Here is a 12,757-nt window from a genome sequence, read left to right on the forward strand (position 1 = left end):
ATTCCCCTCTCCCCACCCACCGGTCTCCCACCCAGTGACCACCTCAGCCTCAACACTGACTACTAGCCATTTACATCGCCGCTGACCGGCTGTCTTTCATGCCTACCGGCCGGGGCTTCTTTTAGGACTCCCTCCAGAAAAAGCACAGACCAGCTTGCAGACGCTTCCCCAGCCTGACCAAGGGTGTTTGTACCCGAAAGCTGGCAGAGAGCAATTTTCCCAAAGATTTTGTACACAAAAAACTAGAACTCTTGGTTCCAAAATGATACCTTTTATTAAACCGACTGGGAAATTGCAATAATTTTCTCGATCTAACAAAAGGTATCGTTCTGAAACCAAGAGTTCTAGTTTTTGGATTTTAGGCAGGCAAGGGTCTTTGGGTAAATCCAAGATTTTTATTATTGGTCTAATAAAAGATACTGGATTTACCCAAAGACCCTTGTCTGCCAGCTGTATGAGAGCTTTTGATATCTTTTATTAAGCCAACTCAGATAGTTGGGAGGCGGGGGGCGTATATAGGTTGTAGCCGTGTTGGTCTAAGGGCATAGGCAGACAAGAGTAAATCCAATACCTTTTATTAGAACAACAATAAAAGATATCAGATTTACCCAAAGACCCTTGTCTGCCAACTGTATGAGAACTTTTGACAGCTTTTATTAGGCCAACTCAAATGATGGGAGGGGTATATAGCTTGTAGCTATAGGCAGGGGTCCGCAACATTTTGGGGCAGAGTGCCAAAAAAACCCACAACTTCAACTTGTAAGATGATGGTGTGCCAGGGTGGATGATGGGGGAGCCATGAGGGGCTCAATCCATGCTGTTGCCATGTAGCCCTGGCCCCCTCCCTGCCATGTGTGCCAAGCAAAATGCCTTTGAGTGCCACACTCTGGCACCCGTGCCAGGGGTTGCCTAATGCCTACCCCTGGTCTAAGGATGTAAGCAGACAAGGGTAAATCCGATATCTTTTATTAGACCAATAAGGGTAAATCCAATAACTTTTATTAGACTGACAATAAAAGATACCGGATTTACCCAAAGACCCTTGTCTGCCAACTGTACGAGAACTTTTGATATCTTTCATTAGACCAACTCAAATAGTTGGAGGAGTATATAGGTTGTAGCCATGTTGGTCTAAGTCAGCAGTTCCCAAATTCTGACAGATTGCACACCACCAATTTATAATGATACAGCCTTAAGTACCACCAGCAAATCTTTGTCATATAAAGTAATTATAATAAATCTGTTAACATGTATCACTGACAGGCTGTCTGCATGCCACTGGTGGTACTCATACCACAGATTGGGAACTGCTGGTCTAAGGACATAGGCAGACAAGGGTAAATCCAATATATCTTATTAGACCAATAATAAAAGATATCACATTTACCCAAATAAACTTGTCTGCCTAAAATACTTGGAAAAATTCTTCTTTGCAAGCTTTTGGGTACAAACACCCTTCATCAGGCCTGTACCCAACAGCTTGCCATTTTTCCAATTGTTTTAGTTGGTCTAATAAAAGATTTACACAAAGAACCTTGTCTGCCTATGTGCTTACACCAACATGGTTACAGCCTATACCCCATATAACTTTAGAGGTAGCTAGTTCAGCTAATGGGTGCAGCATTCGCAAAACCCAAGTCACTCTCAGGAAGTCTTAACTAACTTTTGGGTTTGTTAGCACTTTTCTGATTGCTTGCCTCAAATAAAGAAATGCTTCTACTTTGATGACCCAGTTCTCACTCACTTACTGGCAACTTCTAGCAAATGATATAAAGTAAAGAAGATTTATTTGCATACTTATTTGCATAGTGTTTCAGTGTTCAGTAGTTTTTCAGCAAATGTGGTAATTTTGAGCGTCCAATATGATAATTTCATATTTAAGACTTGTCAAACCTGTCCTGCTCCAAGCTGTTGGGAGCCTCACCAGCTCGCTGAGTTGAGGAGAGAGCTAGGAGCAGGGAGAGCCCCCACACACACATACCAGGTGCTTGGGGCTGGCAGTGGGAGTACTTGCAGCCCAGGACCTAGCCCCAACCTCCGTCAGGTTCTGAAGCCCTATGGCTAACCCAGGGCAGCACAAAGCTAGCGTGGCCCAGGTTTTAGAGATTGAAGGTGCCCCAGTTAGATTTGGAGTGCCCCTTGCTAGAGACACAAGGTGTCCTTCAGAAGATGCCTGCTCATCCTTTTCAGATGCAGGGGGTGCAGTGTCATACAGAAGTAGGGCTAGAAGGGGTCATCTAGTTGGGTGGTTCCCAACCTTTTTTGTACCAGGATCCATTTGGGCAGTCCCAGTGCCCTTCACTCCCGATACACTGCACCCCCCCCCAGACCCCAACCCGCTCCCCCCGCAGAGTATGGGGTGCAGTATGGGGGGAACTCTGCCAGCCTGCAAGGGAAAAGCCATGGTTTCCCACATATTTGTCCTTTAAAGGAGAAACCATTTTTAAAGTTTGTCTGTGACCCTTTCATATATTCTTGCAACTCACTTTTGGGTCACAACCACAGCCTGAGAAACCCCGATCTAGTCCAACCTCCCCCAACTCCTGCCTGAGGCAGGATCACCCCTATCCAAACCATCCCATACATCCATAATCTAAACTCTACTAAGTCTCCCCTTAATCCTGACTCAGCACAGACCTAACACCATAACCTGCCACAGGTAAAGCAGGGGAACTATGGCAGGCAAAGTCCTGCTTCTAGAAAATTATGTCAATATATGCTCAAGAGGTCCCAGGTGGAGGGCTGCACCCTCTTCTCCCCCACAACCACAGAGAAAGGTAAAACTCCCCACAGTCCACACCAATCTGGCCACAGTGGTGCAGTTGCCCCCTTGGATTCCTGCTTCACCCCCACTCGAAAGCCACCTGCCTGGCAGGGGCAGTAGTAGTTCTACTCAGGCAGCACTGAGGGAGCCATTGGCTTTGTGGCTCATTGTCATCTCCCTCATTCCTCCTAAACTCTCCGCTCCACAGGTGTTAAGGCTCCTCTCTCTTTTTTAAAACCCTTGAGGTTCCACTATTCAAACTAGTTTTTCCTCATGTAGTTGTGCTGCCTCTTAGCCACTGTTGGTAATGTCTCTTTCCTGTTGCACAGCCCCACACTTTTATCACATCCCTGCAGGCTGTTTTTAGCTAAAAACTGTATCTCAGGCTTGGTAATATTAACTCAGGTACAGAAATGACTGACACCAAAGTATTAGAGGCACTGTCAAAACACTCAAGAAAGCTCAATTATGTTTTGTGAAGCTGAAGAAGTGATGTATATTTAACTACAGGAGTCAGGGCACCGTCTCTTTTTGACCATTTGCCTAGTTTGTTGTGTTTTTGTTTTTTGTCTAGTTTTTGTTTTGTTTTGACCATTTGCCTCATGTATTGTGTGTCTTTTAAACTTTATACATAACCTAGCAAATTAGTGCACATTACCCTAGTTATATTTGTTTTTGTTCTGATCTTAAAGTGAAGAATATAGCACTACCCCCCTAGAAGATTAGTAAAGCATCTAATTTCTCTTGAACTGCAGAAAAAAATGTGTAGTGTTATATGTAATGATGTGCCGCACATTCTGCACCCCACTTTTCAAAACTCTGGGTCTGCTCATGAGCAAGGCAACACACTGACATTGAAGCACGTGAGAAGCTTTTATTTTGCACAGTAGTTTGGTGTTCATAAGCTAGTGGTTCCCAGCTTTTGTAGACTCAAGGCACCCCTCTTTCGATTCAGACCACCCCTTGCTGGATCACCCTTCAGAAAATACCAGTTCTTAGTTTTCACTCACATCTTAACTACAGAAAAATGATAGAACTGTTCTTTTGTTGCAAAGAACTCTGAAAAACCATGGCAAGTCTAAATATCTTCGACACTATGGATCCTTATTTGAAGTCTCTGGCTTTAGCTTGTGAATCACATTTGGCCACCTAACAGTGCTAATATTTTGTAGCAGCCCCACAGCATGCTTGAAAGTATCTCAAGGCACCCCCAAGGGTGCCTCAACCCCAGTTGAGAATCACTGTTATAGGCCAAGATCCTGCAAGTCACTGCAAGATCAGACCCCTTTGTTGTGTGTGGACTCAGATTTCCAACCTGTAGGATGTCCCATTGGTATTGCTGGGGTGATATGTGGGCTCAAGAGTCTACCCAGGCATAACAAATAGTAGGAACAAAGACTACCCTGTTCAGATAGCTCTTCACCTTCAGTGGGACCAGGTTTTTATCTTACATACCAAATCCATTTCCTATGCAAATTGACTCAATACACAGAACACAACATTCCTTTTTTGGTTATTCACAAGGGAATGCACTTCTGGCAGGAGGCAGCCCAAAGGCAAACTATCTATACCACACACAGCTTCAGTACTGAATAGTGAGAAATCAGCACTGAGGAGGGCCCTATGCACTGGCTTGTATGTCTTGCTGTAGGCACTTATTCTTCCACCTTTACTCATGCTGGCTAGCCCCTCTGCAAGTACTTCTACTGAGTTCAGACATAATTAGGACAAGCACAATAAACCCAAAGGAGAGAATAGGTAGTTCCATTGCCTGTCTATCTAGTCTTGGAATAGGAATAGAAGCTGGACATTTTAACCCTAAAAGTCAGTGCCCTGGCTTCAAAAGTGAAACCTAGTTTGACTTATGAAACCAGTTTCTTAGCCTGTGATGAAATAGGCTATAGACTATGAAAGCTGATGCACCTCTGAATTAGTTCATTTATAGGTGCCACACTCGCCTGCCTTCTGGTTTAGTTTGTGTATAAACTACCAAAGTACCCTTCCACTAAAATCTAGACAGAAAGTAAGCAAAGTTGGTGAATTTATTGATTTGTAGTGGGGGGCGGTTTTCCATCAGTGAGAACAGTTGTCCACATGTAACTAAACTATGTGCCAGGACATACTACTATGTATACATTACTTCTTTAACAAAGTCACTCAAATGAGACGCTGGCCAAGCCTGCTTACAGTAGCACTTTTGGCTAACATAAGATCACACTTCATTTTGGACAAGTACAAACTATCTAGGATGAGGTGAAGGGGGTGGAGGGTGACTGACATTAGTTGGGAAGAGATTAGAGTTGGATGTCTAAACAGAAGGTGAGTTTAAACTAGCTATGGAGTAGAATAGGGAAATTGCTTTGTGCACAGGAAGTGGAGGTCTGTCCTGGAAGAGTGGAAAAGGGAGTACTGGGAGGGAGATTCAGATGAGCATTAGGTCTACAGGAAGCTACATGTCTGCACACACCCTGTTTCAGTTCTCTGAAGTATTTTAAAAATGCATTCGCTTTTCTAGATGCACGCTTAGTATTGCACTTGTGCTTTTTTTGCACTGAATTGCTTGCTCCCCTGCAGGAGGGGGGTCTTATTAATTTTTAAAAAGTCAGGGGCCTCACCCAACCAAAAATGTATCTATAATAATATGCGAGGCAAGGATTTCTTGGGGTGGTATATTTTACTGGACCAACTGCACAGTTGGGATAGAATTAGACATGTTTTTGAATACAAGACATGCATAGATCATGCGCCTAGATTTGTTTCCATCCTGTTGGCAAACAGAAAAGTGAAAAATTAGAGTTGTTAGGACAGAAAACCAACTTAGGCAAGAAAAGACACTGAGGTCATATGCTTGTTTCAGGTGTTGCTTTAACTCTACTGTAGGCCACTTGCTTAACCTACTTTAAGATGTTTGAGTAGTGGACTAAGAAATAAATATAGAAGGGAGACAAGGCAAGAAGGCAGAGGTTCTCTTCTCAGCACTGTGTGAGTTTAGATGAATCAATTAAACTGCTCCAAGACTCAATTTCTCCTTTTTGAATAATAATACATAACTCACAATGGGTATTTGATGCATAATTAATTGTGTGATTTGTGCTCTGAGATCCTTGGCTTAGAAGTGCTCTAGAAATGATCGATTACCAGTAATATGAATTTGACTATTTTTTTAAAGGACACATTAATTTCTGATAGATTGTCTTCCCCAGTCAAGGGGAAGGGCCTGGGCAGGAGCGGACGCATCCTACAGATCAATGCATGACTGCACAGGTGGTGTGGCCGGCAGGGATTCGGCTTCTTCAACCAAGGAATGTTATTCCAAGAAGAAGGAGAAGGAAAGTCCTAGGAAAAGACAGGATCCACCTGATGAAGAGAGGGAAGAGCATCTTTGCAGACAGGCTTGCTAACCTAGTGAGGAGGGCTTTAAACTAGGTTTGCTGGGGGATGGAGACCAAAGCCCAGAGGTAAGCAGAGGAGTGGGAGATCTGGAGGAAACACAAGGAAGAGGGAGCAACAGGGGAGGCCTTCTCATTCTTCCTTAGAAAGTATGGCGATTGGCTAGTTACCTCAGATGTCCATACACGAGTGGACGGAGCCTGGGAAACTAGCAGGAAGAACTAGAAGTCCTCACACAGCCAAGAAACTGTGACATGATTAGAATAACAGAGACTTGGTGGGACAGCTCACATGACTGGAGCACTGTCATGGATGGGTACAAACTGTTCAGGAAGGATAGGCAGGGCAGAAGAGGAGGAGGAGTTGTGATGTATGTACAAAAGCGGTATGGCTGCTCAGAGCTCCACTATGACACTGGAGATATGCCTGTTGAAAGTCTCTGGGTTAAGGTTAGAGGGGAGAGCAACAAGGTCTGTTGTGGTGCATATATGCTATAGACCACCAAACAAAGAGGATGAGGTAGATGAAGCTTTCAGATAACTAGTGGAAGTTTCCAGATCACAGGCCCTCTTTCCCATGGGGGACTTCAATCACTCTGACATATGCTGGGAGGGCAATACATCAGTGCACAGGCAATCTAGGAAGATTTTGGAGAGCACTGAAGATAATTTCCTGGTGCAAATGTTGGAGAGACCAACTAGGGGCCATACTCTTCTTGACCTGCTCACAAACAGGGAAGCATTGTTGGGGGATGTAGTAGCAATGGCACCTTGGGCAACAGTGACCACAAGATGATCAGGTTTAGGATCTTGACAAAAGGAAGAAAGGAGAGCAGCAGAGTATGGATCCTGGACTTCAGAAAAGCAAACTCTGATTCCCTCAGGGAACTGATGGGCAGGATCCCCTGGGAGGCCAGTCAGAGTGGGGAAGGAGTCTAGGAGAGATGCTGTACTTTAAAGAAACCCTACTGAGGATGCAGGAACAAACCATCCCAATGTGCAGGAAGACTAGCAAGTATGGCAGGTGACCAGCTTGGTTTAGCAGATAACTCTTCTGTGAGCTTAAACACAAAGCCCTGGCTAGGATGATCTAGTTGGGATGATCCCGCTTTGAGGAGAGGGTTGGATTAGATGACCTCCTGAGGTCCTTTCCAACCCTAATTTTGTATGATTCTATGATATTGATGGAATGGCTTATTGTTTTACAAGATTTGAATACTAGTATATGGCATCCCCTTTTCTAGTCATTAATGACCATACTTCTTTCTTGTTACCACAGGGCTCTCCTATGCTAAGTATAAGGATAGTGTGGTTCAGACTGCATTTGCCAAGAGTGCTCACATAAGGTAGCTTAGCCCATAGCTATACCCTGGACTTCTACTGGGATAGCTACATTGCAGGTATAGAGGTGTAATCCCTGACTGACATAACTGAGAAGCAACAGGTATTTGGTAATAGTTTTCATTGGACCAACACATTTCTCTCAACTATAAAATAGGTCCGATGAAAGCTGTTACCAAACACATTTTGCCTCGCTGAACCATTGCAACTTTTTGCCCTGTCCCCTACAGCTTATTATGCTGGGATGCAGGGAAGGGAGAGCATGGGGAGCATTTCCTGGAATCAATGTGAAGTGCAACTTTCTCCACACTGCCAGCAAAGTATATTCATAATCTATGCTGCACATAGGGGAGATGCAAAATTTTAGACAGAGCAGTAAACATAGATAAACGTAATGAAAGCTGACTTTTTAATGGGCATCCATTGTAGTTACATTATACAAATCCGTGTACTGCCTGCCAGCACACAGACCTGATAGCAGGGATGATTGAAGATAAACCCAGCTCAGAGTTTTGCTGCTTAATGCAAATTCCCATATCTAGCTTACAGACTCTGAATTACTAAGTAAGGAAGCAACAATGACCTGCTTTCTTAGGCAAAAAAAAAAAAGACTTGCTTTTCCTGTATACTGTATAACAGCGATGATCTGAATTGCAATTATCCAAAATGCAGTGTTATCTGAAATGAGGTTATGTCCTCTGACATGAAAATTCCCTTAATTATCCAAATTGTCAATTATCTAGATCTATTCAGTTTTCCCCATGACATTTGGAAAATCAAGATTTTACTGGATTTCTGTGACAGTGTGTGATGAAGACTTGCATTGTATTTGCTACCCTAAGCATTGAAAATGCAATTAACGTTATGCTGTTGCTATAAAAAAGCTATTTCATTTTAACCTCTTTTTTGTATTAAAGGGCATGACAATAATATGCACATATGTGATTTTTCTCTTTTCCCAATTACATACCTAAGTCTCAGCAAAGCAGGTCCTACACATAATATGGTAATAACAGCTTAATGCAAAATCATAGAGAAAGATTAAGGCTATGGCATTTACTTTAACTAATTAATGGCGGTTTCTCAGTCCTTTCAAACTGGTGTGTTGCTCTTGCTGAGACTTGTTCTCTACTGAGATTTACTCTGGTTTAAGCTATGTGTTGGTTATGGACCTCCAAGACTTGCTATGCCTTTTTAGCTATCTTAATAATAGTAATGAAGCTTTTGTAACCATTTGGGGAGATTTTAGTATGCCCATGATAACAAAGGCAAGGATTTTTTCAGGTACTATATTTTACTGGGCTGACTATGTAGTTGGGATAAAGTTAGAAAAGCTCTCAAATGCAAGACAGAAATGTATCTTCTTTTTTGTGCATTTGCATATTTGTCTGCCTTAAAGCTTCGTGTTGGTTGCTATAAGTTCTTCTAATTTACAGTTACTGAAAGCTAGGGCTCCAATCCAAAAAACACTTATGCCTGTGTTTAACATTATAGGTTGTGAGTAATTCTTTTGGAGCCTCATTGTAAGATCAGTTCCAGTTATATTCTGTAATGAGCAGATCTGTCAGTGCTGAGCCTAAACCTGCAACATTTAGTGATGCAAAAGGCCACATATTATTGTTGCTGAATGAGCACACATAGAAAACAACATGTATGGAGGCAGGTTTCCAGGTTGTAGATATATTGGTCAGGTTGTAGCTGTATTGCTTTTTCCTCTAGACCAGTTGTCTCGAACCTTTTTAAGTAGGAGATCACCTTTGGCATTTAAAAGCAACCTAAGATCTACTGTGCTCGCTCACCCAGCAGATAAGTCTGTGGGGAGAGAAGAGGGGGGCAGATCAAGAAAAAATTATTTGGGGGCATGCCTCCCCAGCAGATAAATCCCACAGGGCCCCACTCAACTTACCCCTGCTCCTGCCTCTGCAGCACAGTCCCTCACTGCAGGGGCCTCGATCTAGCCCTCACCCCTACCCTTCCCCATAGACTGACCTGCTGGGCTAGGGTGCACTGTGCGCATGCACACAGGCACTCAGCCCTCCACCCCAGGTTCTAATCAACTCCAAGACGCTCCAAGATCTACCAGTGGATCAAGATTCACTGGTTGGTGACGAATGCTCTAGACCAATACGGCTACAACCCGGATACCCAACACATGGAAGATATTGAGTTTCACTAATTTTTTTAATGGAATCTTTATGTTTTCCCCAAGGAGGAAGCAGCTGTGACCATCTGGAACCTGAGATACCGCTCCTGCCTTTGTTTCAATGTAATTTGCATCATCACAGAACCTCACAAAAGGTGAGAGACTCCATACCAGTTATGAACTGCCTGCCCAGAGAAGTTTTCCATCTATTGACTTCTCTGTGAAATCCTATGAAATACGAACTTTCATTTCTACCCAGGAGAACTTTTACAATCTTTTCTCCAATGCCTGATGAAGGGTATTTGTGTCCCCAAACTTGCAAATAAAGAATTTTTTTAAAAAAAAATCTTGTTGGTCTAATAAAAGATACCACCTCTACCATAAGTCCTGATTGCCTGTATTAAGAGGCATTTACACAAGCAGTATACTCCAGTTATATGCATAACAGATAAGTGCTTAGTTGCATTACTCTGTGACAGTACTAGTCCCAGTTTATTAGCTATTGCTTACATCATAACAAACATTAACCACTTCAGTTCAGTAAAATGCATAACCCACTTAAAAGCATAGTATATTTCCAGCCCTGCTATCTACCTGGTATGTAATTGTGGTCTGGTTAATGGCATACTGACTGTAACTTTGAACTCTGTAATTAATTTTACTTCCTTTAACTGGGCCTGACACAGTGAAGGAGAAGTACAGGCAATTGTCAAAATGCTGTTATAATCCATTTCGAGGCTGCTCCCTCTCCTCATTTCCAAAGTTTCTAAAAAGCAGTCTTAAAACTGACAAGCTGAAACCTGGAAAATGAAAGAAAATAGGGCCCCACACCCCCTAGAATTGGCTCTGTATGCCTCAGTCCCTGAACCATTTCCATTGCCCTCCACTAGACTCTCTCCGATTTGTCCACATCTTTTCTGTCACTGGGGGCCCAAAGCTGGACACAGTACTCCAGATGTGGCCTCACCAGTGCTGAATAGAGGGGAGTAATCACTTCCCTTGATCTGCTGGCAATGCTCTTACTAATGCAGCCCAGTATGTACATAGCTAATGTACACTGAACTATGTACTTTTCTCTAGTTTACCAATGCTGTTTCATTTATGAGATAGCAGACACCAAATCTGACACATTCTAAGCATTTCCTGTAAGTATCTTATAAAGCAATTTCTGTTATGAAGAGCAGCAGGATTAATTACAAACATGTACACCCACAGCCACATTAGTGAGACCTAAAACTCACAATGGCAATAGGGAAAAAAATATCCCACTGAAATGCCTGGGAGCAAGATTGGCCCAGTGTACAGAATTTATCATGTAGTTGGGTGTAATTTTTTTCATAGCATGGGTTTGGTATGAAGACATTACAACCAAGAAAGGCACTAAAGAATTAATGTAAGTCTGTGTACATTAGTCATGAATTGTGCTTGTACAATCTGGACACCTTCACATTGTTTATTTGGTGCATTTTTAAAGAGTTTCAGAGTTTAAAAACATTTTGTACCCTTCTTCCTGCAAAATCCAGTTGCCTTAGTTATCATGAATCATAGTACAGGTTTCCCTCGCTTTATGCATAAAGGAAACCCACTTTACAATGTAACAAATAGGGACATGTTCCAAGACCCCGACTGTACTGACCCCCAGACCCGTTTCTACTACTTTTACAAGACAATTTTGGTACTCACCAACAGCAGACAGTACATACAAGCACAGGCACTATCATAATGGGGATGGCAACTACAGAAACACATGTAGCAGACGAGTGAGGAGCACAGATCCACACAGGAGACTGACTATATTTTGGTGCTCATCACTCCCACAATGCACCGCACAAAGCAAGTGACTGCGGGCTTCTACCACATCGATCATATTAGAGTGAATTTACCTAGCATATAACACATTTTTGGCATAAAAAGGGTCATCGTATAAGAGCAAATTTGGACATACAGAACCCACATAAAGTGAGGGAAACCTGTATCTAAAACAAACTACTTATACCAACAGCATTCTGAGGAGAAAATACCCTTTTTTTAAAGACCCTATTAGACTGTCTGCAGATGGCAATGCGAGCTGAAAGCTGACATTTTGTATACTGACAAAGCTACAAACTAGGTTGCAGATCCTCAGAAGTAAGCAAGTATAACAATTTACATCAAGAAATGATCTTCCTAACCAGATACATTCCCTTGGGCTAGAAATCCCAGCCCTCCAATGGGCTATGGAAGTTTTCTATGCCTCGCTGTCTTGTCCAGAGAGAACTGGGTAGTTTTAACTTTTCTTTTTGCACCCTAGGAGTCACAAATAATTCTCACTGACTTCACTAGAAGTTATCATATTATCTAGGGACTTGGAGTTTCCACCACTGTAACCTTCAGTTCTTGTTTTCACTTAATCTGCCCTGTTTCAAGACAATGGACCTGACTTCCCTCGCTCTCAAACCACTTTGACATTGGTGAAACTCCATTAATTGCAGCAGGGTCACCCTGATTTTTACCGGTGTGACTGACTAGAGAATCAAGGCCAGCTTTCCTCTTCTCATTGCTTTTTAGTTAAAAAATAGAAACTGTAGTGGGAAAGAAGCTTTCTAGAATTTGCAGCCTGTACTTAGTTTGGACTGCAACTATTGCTGCTAGTATCTCTTGAGTCCACAAGTGATAACTTTCCAATTACCTTTGAAGTGGTCAGACTCATTAATGAAAATGAATTAAATTACAGCAATTGTTCTAACGTGTGCTTAGTTTGGACTCAAAACTGCATCTTTCAGAGACCACCTGAAGAACCTTAGATGCTTCATCTTTGCCCTAATGATATACGTTGGGCCAAGAAAAGATATTGCCTCACCTTACCAGTCCTGTTTTTCTCATAACCCTGGACTATCACAGCCACAAAAACAATACTGTTGTTTACAGGTTGGAATAACAGTAGTCTCAGCTGAAGGTAGAGCAATGGAAAGGGGGGCAGGTGAGCATTAGCTATACAGCTTAAAATTTGATACCATACTCTGTCTGCCAATCTTATATTAAAATACAACCATGTACAGTACACAATGGTAATATATTTATGTAAAAGCAGAAGTATGTATTCCCTGATTCACGGGGCCATAATAAGTAAGTGTTTATTAT

General features: G+C 42.4%; 1 protein-coding gene across 6 annotated transcripts in view; it reads left to right on the forward strand.

Annotated features, from left to right (window-relative positions):
• The window catches only part of SLC67A1 (solute carrier family 67 member 1), a 117,973-nt gene extending 108,020 nt beyond the window's left edge, over positions 1-9,953 (forward strand). For 2 of the 6 annotated variants that reach the window (XR_016440229.1, XR_016440228.1), the window contains exons 11-12: positions 5,954-6,222; positions 9,704-9,830. Coding sequence is in view for 2 of the 6 variants with exons in the window: in XM_090032515.1 (XP_089888641.1) it covers positions 9,704-9,861 (158 nt within the window). In the remaining 4 variants the exon portion in view is untranslated. Of the gene's footprint in view, positions 1-5,953; positions 6,223-9,703 lie in introns of those variants that run through there. The other 4 variants (XR_016440232.1, XR_016440231.1, XM_090032515.1 and 1 more) reach the window with 4 other exon arrangements.
• The last annotated feature ends 2,804 nt before the right edge of the window (positions 9,954-12,757 follow it).

The sequence above is a fragment of the Crocodylus siamensis genome, chromosome 2 (assembly GCF_052110815.1).
Source record: "Crocodylus siamensis isolate JL-2025a chromosome 2, ASM5211081v1, whole genome shotgun sequence".
Classification (NCBI taxonomy): Eukaryota; Metazoa; Chordata; order Crocodylia; family Crocodylidae; genus Crocodylus; species Crocodylus siamensis.